The following is a 12,122-nucleotide window of genomic DNA, read 5'->3' as shown; positions in this document are numbered from 1 at the left end:
AGGAAAGGAGTTAAGAAACAGTCCTGCATGAAAAGAGTTGTGGAAGTATCAAACTCTCCACAAAAAGCAGTAGATGCAAGTGCAATTAATAATTTTAAATCAGAAAATGACAAGATTTCTGCTGGCCAAGGATATTAAAACGCATGGAAAAAAGATGGGTAGATGGAATTAGGATTCAGATCAGCAATGAGCTCATTGAATGGAAGAACAGGCTTGAGGGGCTAAATGGCATACTCCTGTTCTTATATTTGTCTATAATTGCAAGCAGTGTGGTAAAAAAGTGTTCACCTCCTGAGCAATGAATACGCTCCAAAGTTCTGTTGGTGGCATATGAAATCCCCCAACAGCTTTTCTCCAAAGGTCCTTTCCATCAAGAAGCATTTGCAATAGCTGCAACAGACTTAACCACATTGCATGTTCCTTGATGTTGAGATCTAGCACTTCCATTAGATCTAGCACTTCCGATGTCAAGCAACTCAAACTGTTTGTGATGAATGGATGTATTTTTAACATTTTTGAGATTATGGTGGTATCTGTAAAGGGATGTGTGCGTGTATGTGTCCGTGTCCATAATTAATTAAACTGAGAGTGGTTAATAGTACAGCTTGTCTATGAGGAGTGAGAGATAAAAGGATAAAACTGTTGGGTTCGTGCATGCATAATGATTTGTATGTTTGAAACACAATTAAATGGGTTTGATCCAAAATTTACATTACAAAACAAGTTGGGACTTGGGTTTTAAGTCACTGAATTGCAAGGGAACGTTCCGAAATGACAAGGAATTTTTACAACTTACAAAGGCTTTATAGCTAAACAGAGGAAGGAATATTAATTTTTCTGAACCAAAAGCAAAGGCAACTCAAAAACATAACAGATTTCTATATTTGGAGAAGCTGAGTTCAAAGAGGACAATGGAATTCAAGATGAGACGGGAAAAAGATTTTGAAATTAAGATGTTTAGCTGAGTTATGGTGGCTGTGTACAGAAATGTCATGAAGATCATCAATTCTGTGTGCTGACGAAGCATGAAAGTTTTGAATTTCAAGCAGCCATCTAGTTTCAAGCCAGAAAAGATTTTTTTTCAAAAACCTGTTTGTTCTGAACCTTTTTTGGATTTTCACAACTGAGTGGAAGAGTTGTGTGGTGTACCTTTATTAAAATGACAGTAGTTATTTGCCTCGGGTAATAGAACCATAGAATCCTACATGTGCAGAAAGAAAGAGGCCCTTCAGCCCATCGAGTCTGCACTGAACACAATCCCACCCAGGCCCTACCCCCATATCCCTACATATTGTAGCCACTAATCTCTCTAACCTATGCATCCCTGGACACTAAGGGATTTCTTAGCACGGCCAATCAACCTAACCCGCACATCTTTGGACTGTGGGAGGAAACCAGAGTACCCGGAGGAAACCCACGCAGACACGAAGAGAATGTGCAAACTCCACACCGACAGTGACCCAAGCCAGGAATCAAACCCAGGACCCTGGAGCTGTGAAGCAGCAGTGCTAACCACTGTGCAACCATGCCGCTGGATTTTACTGGGTATTACTGGATTTTTATAGTTTAGAATCTCTAAGGGAGTTGTTGCCAAGTTGGTAGTTTACTTTTGTATTTTGACCAAGTAGATTTCTGAGGGTTGCTCTGTAAGACTCTTTAAACTGTGACTTTAATCTTACATGCTTAAGTTGTTTTCCTTTTTTAAAATTAATATTTTAAATTTTAAAATCCCAAAGGAGTTACTAGAGTTCTATGATTTTGGGGTCAGTAGTTCTTCCTATTCATTTTCACAATACAAAAATAAGATTTATGATCAGTAAGACAGATTTCTCTCTGGAATCTGGCTTGCTCAGCAACAGCAACTGCTGTGGTCTTTATACGTTATATCAGAGAATGTCTACTGATGTTGAAAATCACCTGATTTCATAAGAGATTTCCCAAGTTTTACTTTGGATAAACAAAGTAGTCAAAGATAGGTCTGAATGGTATGATAAAAATAGCAACATAATTATTGCAGAGAAGTTTCATTCACTGAGAGATGGTTGAGAACACACTGGACATGAACATTTTAGTTCCATGGAGGTAGGGGAATGGTGGAGATGGGCTAATATTCTAAAAAAAAGGATACTGGACAATGTAGGGGGCTTCCAAGATCAAAATGTCTTTAAATGAGGATTTTATACCTGAACAGCATTTCCATAAAATGGACCTCAGGACCAGCTTGACTCCATTTTTCCCTATCTGCCTTTCAAAAGTTAGGTACAGCCAAGTAGAAATATTGTTTTCTGCATTGTTTCCCTGCAACAATCCCCATTTTGCCTGTCCATCAAACTGTCTGCCAATCTCACATCTCTTTTCATTACCATACCTCCTCCAAGTGCTTTCAGATGATTCCCAAAGGTACTATAATAATGCAACCTGCTATTTTAAATGCAAGACACTGAGCTGGATATAACCAACATAACATGAGAATCAAACCTGGTAAATCTGTATTTGGTTTGCCAAATGCTTTATAAATTAGTAATTTACAATGCATAAAATGTTAACATTTAATTAAATAAGCTAAAATATTTGAAAGTTTTAATTTTGTTCATGTGCTGTCACAGCATCAATAATTGTTTGTCTGAAGGAAGGCACAGACAACAATTAACCCTTTTTTAAATTAAATTAACATTGCACCTAAATCATCTGCTTGTTGCTTGGTTCGGCTGTGAGTGGCTTTGGAAGGGCCATCCCGATCTTCCACTGCAGTGATTTCTGCTTCATCTTCGGTCACTCCATCACCAATGGCTTCCTAACAAAAACACCCATAATATGATACACATCGCAAAAATAAATCATGCATGAAAGTAAGTTAAAATCATCTGTTATCTATTTATTTTCCTTTCCCTGACTATGAAAATTTCAGAGTGCAGTCCCTCACCAGCACTCTGAAGGATAGTTACCTCACATTAAAGATTCCCAATTGAGGCAAATAGGAGCAACATTTCAATTTATTAAATCATTTATATTCATCACATTTCTGACTCTACTAAATGCTTTACATTAGTCCTATTGCTAAATGATTTATATTTCATAGCGTCCCTCCACCTTCTGTTTTCATCCAAAATATAAGATACCTCATTCCAGAAAAATAATCTGTAATAATAAATTTAAAAAATCATATAGAGCACGTTTACTTCTTACACAGAAGACTGAAATGTAATGCATGCACATTACAGCCTTCCAGTGACAACATTGAATTCAACAACTTGAGTTATGTCAAGGTGTAGATGAAAGGAGGATCTAAAGTACATCCATCAAAGAAAGTTATGCAATGTTGATCTAAGGAATCAGACGATTTCTATAGGACTGCTTGGAATCAGTGGACTGGTCAGTATTTAAAAACTCTGTGACCAGCCTGAACAAGTACGCCACTATAGTAACTGACTACATTGTTAAGTGTGTAGAAGACTGTGCCAAAGAAGCAAGTCTGCATATTTCCCAACCAGAAACCACGGATGAAAGGGATATCCACTGCTTGCTGAAGTCTAAGTCTGAGGCGTTCAAGTCAGGCGACTCCAACCTATGTAGGAAAGCCAGTTACAATCTAAGGAGATCGATCAAAGATGCCAAAAGACAGTACCAGACCAAGCTAGAGTCCCACATTAGCCTGCCAACTATGGCAAGGTCTGCAAGACATAACAAGCTATAAGATGAAGGCGTGTAAAATTGCTGGCTCCAACGCACTCCTTCCCGATGAGCTCAACGCATGCTACGCCCGTTTTGAGCAAGACATCAACAAGAACATGCCCGTCACCCTGGAAGCTTTGGATCCTCCTGTATCTGGGGTCACCATTGAGACGTCAGAGCAGCTTTCTCGAAGGTCAATCCACCAAAAGAAACTGGCTCGGATGGGGTACCCGGACAAACACTCAGATCCTGCACGGATCAGCCAGCGGGGGTATTCACAGACATCTTCAGCCTCTCTTTACAACAACCTGAGGTCCCTATCTGCTTCAAGAAGACGACCATTATGCCAGTACCAAAGAAAAGACAAGCAGCGTGCCTTAATTACTACTGGCCGGTGGCTCTGGCATCCATTATTATGAAGTCCTTTGAAAGGCTAGTCATGGCACAAATTAATTCCACCCTCCCGGACTACCTGGATCCACCACAGTTTGTCTACCACCGCAACAGGTGGTAGACAACACAGTAGAGGCCATCTCCCTGGACCTGCACTCAACCTGGAACACCTAGATAACAAAGATACTTATGTCTGACTCCTATTCATTGACTACAGCTCAGTCTTCAACACCATTATTCCTAGAAATTCATCTCCAAACTCCGTGGCCCGGACCGCTGCTCTTCTCTCCGCAACTGGATCCTGAACTTTCTAACCCACAGTTTGGTATGGTTCCTGCTCTGCCCAAGACCGCAAAGAACTACAAACAGTCGTGAATGTAGCCCAATCCATCATGCAAACGAGCCACCTATCCATTCATTCTGTCTACACTTCCCGCTGCCTCGAAAAAGCAGCCAGCGTAATTAAGGACCCCATACACCCCGGACATTCTGTCTTCCGCCTTCTGTCGGGAAAAAGATACAAAAGTCTGAGGTCACGTACTAACTAACTCAAGAACAGCTTCTTCCCTGCTGCCATTAGACTTTTGAATGGATTTACCTTGCATTAAGTTGATCTTTCTCTATTCCCTAGCTCTAACTGTAACAGTACTTTCTTTCTGTTTCCTTCTCTTTTGTCTGTATCGCACGCAAGGAAGAATACTTTCCAGTGAATGCTAGTACATGTGACAATAATAAATCAAATCACAGTACACACAAAAAGCTGTGTGTACTGAGCTGGGATATCTCATGGAGTTGGTGTCTGGCAGAGGCTACATGTCTGGCGGTTCAATATCTGACTCCAGTGCCTGTCTCCAGTAACATACTCACCTCTGAATCTAGAGGATTTTCACAGCAACTTCATCACGGTGTAAATGTAAATTTACTTGTGACAGTAATAAATAAACTTAAACTCTGAATCAGGGAGTTGTGGATTCAAGGCCAGTAATTTCGCACATAATCTAAGCTGGCATGAGTACTGAAAGATTCTTTAACTCTCAATCGTGAGAGCTTAAACTAGAAACTCTGCACCCATGGGTGCTTTAGTTTGGGGAATGAAGAGATGGGGAGTTACTTTGCATCAGTTTTAACCATGGAAGGCACCAGTGGGATGGTTGAGCTCCAGGAGAGTCGGAGGCACAGGTGAGTGTGATAGCCATCATCAAGGAGAAGGTTCTGGGGAAACTGAAAGGTCTGATGGTGGATAAATCACCTGCACCAGATAGATTACACCCCAGGGTTCTAAAAGAGATAGCTGAGGAAATTGTGGAAGCATTGCTAGTGTTCTTTCAGGAATCACTGGAGTCAGTGGGGGTATCAGAGGACTGGAAAGTAGCTAATGTAACACTGCTGTTTATCATAAAAATCATAGAAACCCTACAGTACAGAAACAGGCCCTTCGGCCCATCGAGTCTGCACCGACCACAATCCCACCCAGGCCCTACTCCCATATCCCTACATATTTACCCACTTATCTCTCTAACCTACGCATCTCAGGACACAAAGGGCAATTTTTAGCATGGCCAATCAACTTAACCCACACATCTTTGGAATGTGGGAGGAAACCCACGCAGACATGAGGAGAATGTGCAAACTCTACATAGACAGTGACCCAAGCCAGGAATCGAACCCAGGTCCCTGGAGCTGTGAAGCAGCAGTGCTAACCACTGTGCTACCATGCCGCCCAGAAGGAAAGGAGGCAGCAAATGGGAAATTATAGGTCAGTTAGCCTGATTTCGGTCATTGGCAAGATTTTAGAATCCATTATTAAAGATGAGATCGCAGAGTACTTGGAAGTGCATGAAAAAGTAGGACCGAGTCAGCATGGCTTTGTCAAGGGGAGATCGTGTCTGACAAATCCGTTAAGAGTTCTTTGAGGAGGTAACAAGGAAACTAGATAAAGGAGAACCAGTGGATGTGATTTATTTAGATTTCCAGAAGACCTTTGACAAGGTGCCGCATAGGAGACTGTTAAATAAGTTAAAAGCTCATGGTGTTAAGGTTAAGATCCTGGCATGAATAGAGGATTGGCTGACTGGCAGAAATGCCATCATCTCACATGAAAACACCATACACCAGGTACACGGTACATACTCTTGCAACTCAGCCAATGTTGTCAACCTGAGACGCTGCAGGAAAGGATGTTCCGAGGCATGGTACACTGGGGAGACCATGCAGACGCTATGACAACGGATGAATGAACACCACTCTACAATCACCAGGCAAGACTGTTCTCTTGTTCTTATGTTCTTCCTGTTGGCAAACACTTCAGCAAACACTGCTGAAGTGTTTGCCAGGCATTCGGCCTCTGATCTTCGGGTCAGCGTTCTCTAAGGCAGTCTTCATGACACGTGACAGCACAAAGTCTGAGCAGAGACTGATAGCCAAGTTCCGCACACATGAGGATGGCCTCAACCGGGATCTTGGGTTCACGTCACACCATTTGTAACCCCCACGACTTGCCAAATCTCACTAACTGTCCTGGCTAGAGACAATACACATCTCTTTAACCTGTGCTTAACGCTCTCTCCACTCACATTGTCTATACCTTTAAGACTTGATTAGCTGTAAAGGCTCACATTTCAATCATTATTCTGTAAATTAAGTTTGTGTCTTTATATGCCCTGTTTGTGAACAGAACTCTCACGCACCTGATGAAGGAGCAGTGCTCTGAAAGCTTGTGGCTTTGCTACCAAATAAACCTGCTGGACTTTAACCTGGCATTGTGAGACTTCTTACTGTGACTCACAGAAGGCAGAGAGTGGGGATAAACGGGTCAGCCAGTGACCAGTGGGACCACAACTTCACACAATGTACATTCACAATTTGGAGGAAGGAACTGCAGAAACTGTTGCTAAGTTTGCAGATGATACAAAGATATGTAAAGGGGCAGGCAGTATTCAGGAAGCAGGGGCTGCAGAAGGACATGGACAGGTTAGGAGAGTGGGCAAAGAAGTGGCAGATGAAATACAATGTGAAAAGTATGAGCTTATACACTTAGCAAGGAGGAATGGACGCACAGACTATTTTCTAAATGGGAAAATGCTTAGGAAAGCTTGGGAGTCCGTGTTCAAGATTCTCTTAGGGTTCAGTCGGCAGTTAGGAAGGCAAATACAATGCTGGCATCCATGTCGAGAGGGCAAGAATACAAGAGTAGGGATGTACTTCTGAGGCTGCGTATGGCTCTGGTCAGACCCCATTTGGAGTTTTAAGAGCAGTTTTGGGCCCCATATATAAGGAAGGACGTGTTGGCCTCGGGAAGGGTTCAGATGAAGTTCACAAGAACGATCCCTGGAATGAAGAGCTTGTCGTACGTGGAACGATTGAGGACTCTGGGTCTGTACTCAAGAGTTTAGGAACGGGGATCAGCTTGAAACTTGCAGGATACTGTGAGGCCTGGATAGAGTGGACATGAGAATATGTTTCCACAAGTAGAAAAAGAAACTTGAAGCAGAGGGCACAACCTCAGGCTAAGGGGATGATTTTTTCGAGATGAGGAGGCATTTATTCAGCTGGAGAGTGGTGAATCTGTAGAACTCTTTGCCGCAGAAGGCTGTGGAGGTCAGTTCATTGAGTGTCTTAGACAGAGATAGATAGGTTCTTGATTAATAAGGGGGTCAGGGGTTATGGGGAAAAGACAGGAGAACTGAGAGGAGAAAAATATCAGCCATAATTGAATGGCAGAGCAGACTCCATTGGCCGAGTGGCCTAATTCTGTTCCTATACCTTATAATCCTATGGTTAATTTGGGGCTGTGATAAGCAAAGGGCAGTGTTTGAAACTTTCAACTTGTCATTTTTCTGCATAGGTGTTGTTCCTAACTCGTTAAATATTTTTACTTTACTCCTTGTGCAGAAACGGATCATTTGCTTCGCTGCATTTTCTGGGATCTTGCTGCCCCCGTCCGCATCGCAAAAATGCTTCAAATTCCCGGGGCCTGAAAGACACTGGAATCCGTCTCACCCGCTCTGAGGCTTTCCGCTCTTCACGGAGCCGTTCAAACTCCTCGAACGAGATCTTTCCCTCCAAATAGTCGATAAGCTCCGGACTAAAGCCAGACATGTCGGAGCCGGACAGATTACAGAGAGGGACAGGTTGGTTTGGCTCGTTCATTTAAAGAGTCCGGTGGAATTCCGGCGCCGCGAATTCGTTCCGGGGGCACAATGATCTCCTCCAGCCCTGCCAGGTTCTGATCTCTCACCCAACAAATCCTACTTTGATTCAATTTAATTTAATCACCACATGCTCCACATAACTTCATTGTCACTACTGAAATAAATTTGTAAATGAGTTTATAATTGTTAGCTTTTTGATAATTTAACATGAGCTGGGACTGATTGAACTGTTGAGCTGTTCCTGTTACAATTCATTCTGCCATTCTGGCATGGGTTCATGAAGGGAAGGTCATGTTTGACTAATTTGGTGGAATTCATCACATGGGCAATGGGGAACCTGTGAATGTGGTGTTTCTGGATTTCCAGAAGGCATTTGACAAGGTGCCGCACCAAAGACTGTAACATAAGATAAAGGTACACAGTGTTACGGGTAATGTATTGGCATGGATAGAGGTTTGGTTAACTAACAGAAAGCAAAGAGTTGGGGTAAATGGGTGTTTTTCTGGTTGGCGATCAGTGACTAATGGTGTGCCTCAGGGATCAGTGTTGGGACTGCAATTCTTTATGATTTAAATAGATGATTTGGAGTGGAGACCAAATGTACTGTGTCAAAATTTGCAGATGACACTAAGATGAGTTGCCAAGCAAAGTGTGCAGAGAACACTAAAAGTCTGCAAAGGGATATAGATAGTCTTAAGTGGATGGGCGAGGGTCTGGCAGATGGAGTATGATGTTGTAAATGTGAGGTCATTCATTTTGGTAGGAATAACAGCAAAATGGACTATTTTTTAAATGATAAAAAAATTGCAGCATGGTGCTGTGCAGAGGAAGCTGGGTGTTCTGGGTGCAGCAGGTAATTAAGGTGGCAAATAGAATTTTGTCCTTCATTGCTCAAGGGATGGAGTTTAAAAACAGCGAGATAATGTTGCAGCTGTATAAGCTGCTGGTGAGGCCACACCTGGAGTACTGTGTACAGTTTTGGTCTCCTTACTTGAGAAAGGATATACTGGCACAGGAGGGGGTGCAGAGGAGATTCACGAGGTTGATTCCAAACTTGAGAGGGTTGGCTTATGAGGAGAGACTGAATAGACTGAGGCTATACTCATTGGAATTCAGAAGAATGAGGGGAGATCTTATTCAAACATATAAGATTATGAAGGGAATAGATAAGATAGAAGCAGGGAAGTTGTTTCCATTAGCAAGTGAAATTAGAATAAGGGGGCTTGGTCTCAAAATAAGAGGAAGTAGATTTAGGACTAAATTGAGGAGGAACTTCTTCACACAAAGCGTTGTGAATCTGTGGAATTCCCTGCCCAGTGAAGCAGTTGAGGCTACCTCATTGAATGTTTTTAAGGCAAGGATATATAAATTTTTTAACAGTAAAGGAATTAAGAGTTATGGTGATTGGGTGGTAAGTGGAGCTGAGTCCACGGAAAGATCAGTCATGATCTTATTGAATGGCGGAGAAGGCTCGAGGGGCCAGATGGACTACTCCTGCTCCTCGTTCTTACGTTCTTACATTCTTATTTCTTCAAAACTACTAAACTTAATGACAGACTGAAAATGTCAGAAATCTTTAATAGATTGATTCAGATAGTGGATTGCATAGGTACACCTGAAGAGTCTTGTACAATTTATTTTTTCTCTGAATTTGTTCTTTAGATGTTGGTGATAGAATACATTTATTGTCATTGCCAAAATGTCCTGAGGGAAAAACAATCAAAATTTATATTGAGCCCTCCATAATCTTAGGGTATCCCAAAGTAACCTTTTGTGCGGCAAATTATTGAATGCCTTTTGGAATCCCATTACACAAAATCTCCTGGTTCCCCTTTATCCACACTGCTTGTCACATCTTCAATTAAGTTTATCCTGGTCCTTGTGGTGGAGGATGGGGTGGCAGGAGATTCTCAAGGACCCCTCAAATGGAATGTGAGCAGGTGACCAGGAAGGTAAACTCCCAGGGTCTGTATGGAGTACCTGGCAACAATGGCACGAAAGCTTTTATGACCTCATGCAGCCGATCAATTAGTGAATGCATCCTCAGGTCACATTTCCTACAGCACCAACATCCATATGCTTAATGCATCACACCCAACAATCCCCAGTAACACTTACAGATACTCTGGACTCATGTGTAACATCCAGATACACCACCTCACCTTCACACATGTATCAATACTGCCAGTCTCACACTACCTTTCACTGTCTCCAACTATTCATCTGTGGAAGGTACTTTGCAGAACATAGAGGGGGAAATAACAGGTGGAAAGGAGCAGAGCAGAGTTGTTGCAGACAAGGACTCCAGCACCATCTGAGTGCTATGGAGGAGATATCTCTCAGAATCAAAAGGCTGAGACAGACTTTTGGCATTGGGAATCATTGAGAACATTGAAGATGTTCCTGTGCCCCTTAATTCACTGCACACCCTGATCCTACTATCTGACACAATGGACAAGGTGCAGACAGTCTGACCATGGACCTCTTAGTAGGTAGTTTCTAACCTACTTCACATACCAACCTTAGAATAGAATCCCTACAGTACAGAAGTAGGCTGTTCGACCCATCGAGTTTGCACTGACCACAGTCCCACCCAAGCCCTAATCCCCACAACCCCATGCATTTACCCTAACTAGTCCCCCTGACAGTAAGGGGCAATTTAGCATAGCCAATCCACCTAACCGCACATCTTTGGACTGTTGGAGGAAACCCACAGGGAGAACGTGCAACTTCCACACAGACAGTGATCCAAGCCAGGAGTCAAACCCGAATCTATGGCTCTGTGAGGCTGCAGTGCTAACCACTGTGCCACCATGCTGCCCTAACCTTCTCCTATTTTCAGATATCCAGGAACTATGACTTGCCCAGTCAGAGGGCCCCATGAGGGAGGGAAAAAACCTCAACATAGCTGTAATGAAGAGGCGCTTTCACTTGATTTCACACTCACAACTACCCACTCAAATATTGGGACTGTACTTACCTCAGCCGCTAGTACAGAATTAGAATCAGCACATGATGAGTCCATGGACATGAAGGCCAGACAAGGGGTAAAATGTGGTTTGTTTGCTAGTTTATCCTAGGGCAAGGTGACAGTCAACTACTGCTGCAGAGGACTCCTTTGTGTCCACAGCTCAGCTCGTCCTCTGCCCCACCCCTGTGAGGATGTGGAAATATTCTCTGGAAAATCCAGGACCTCACCAAAACACCATCAAAAATATTGCAAAGTACTTTGAATACTTTGTGATAGAAAAAGTTCCAACTTATTACCTTACCTGCATATTGGGTGCCTGCCCCTTTAAAGGATGCTACTACACAGCCATCTTTCAGCTTAAAGTATGTTGTTGGAATCAAAAATGGCACTGGTGTGAGAGGAAGCATGATCCACAGGTGGCAAGATCCTTCTTGAAATCTGCTGTTTGTTGAGGTCTGGAGAGAGGTTAATGTACACCAAGCAAGCTTTAAACATACCTGGAATGCAGTTCCAAAGAGAGAACTTCAAAAGTCTAGTTGCAAGAGTTATTCTTAGATTCCTTCCTGCCAGCTGGATGCTCACATTGCCTGTAACTTTAAGACTTGATGACCTGTAAAGACTCGCATTCCAACCATTATCTTGTAAATTGAGTTTGTGTCTGTATATGCCCTGTATGTGAACACAACTCTTCACTCACCTGATGAAGGAGCCTGAGACTCCAAAACGTTGTACTGTCAAATAAACCTGTTGGACTTTAACCTGGTGTTGTGACAATTCTAAGTGTACACACAATGAGCCTGGGGACAAGGCAAGCAAGCTACTAGCTCATCAGCTGCACCAATTCTGCACCAAAAGTCTACTACCACAAATGCAGACTCCAAATGGGGTCTCCCACTGATCCACAGTGAATAAATGAACTGTTTAGGGACCTCTAC

The 12,122-nt window shown here is 42.7% G+C and overlaps 1 protein-coding gene across 1 annotated transcript in view; it reads right to left on the bottom strand.

Moving 5' to 3' along the window:
* gtf3c3 (general transcription factor IIIC, polypeptide 3) overlaps positions 1-8,179 on the bottom strand; it is a 62,158-nt gene extending 53,979 nt beyond the window's left edge. The window contains exons 1-2 of the mRNA XM_080198793.1: positions 8,065-8,179; positions 2,680-2,794 (exon numbers count right to left, since the gene is read on the bottom strand). Of these exons, the coding sequence (XP_080054919.1) occupies positions 2,680-2,794; positions 8,065-8,163 (214 nt within the window). The 5' untranslated portion in view covers positions 8,164-8,179. The remainder of the gene's footprint in view (positions 1-2,679; positions 2,795-8,064) is intronic.
* Between the last annotated feature and the right edge of the window lie 3,943 nt (positions 8,180-12,122).

The sequence above is a fragment of the Carcharhinus amblyrhynchos genome, chromosome 11 (genome assembly GCF_965287045.1).
Source record: "Carcharhinus amblyrhynchos chromosome 11, sCarAmb.v2.hapA, whole genome shotgun sequence".
In the NCBI taxonomy this organism is placed as follows: domain Eukaryota; kingdom Metazoa; phylum Chordata; class Chondrichthyes; order Carcharhiniformes; family Carcharhinidae; genus Carcharhinus; species Carcharhinus amblyrhynchos.
Note: the sequence above shows the minus strand (reverse complement) of the source record. Positions and strands in the feature narration are given on the sequence as shown.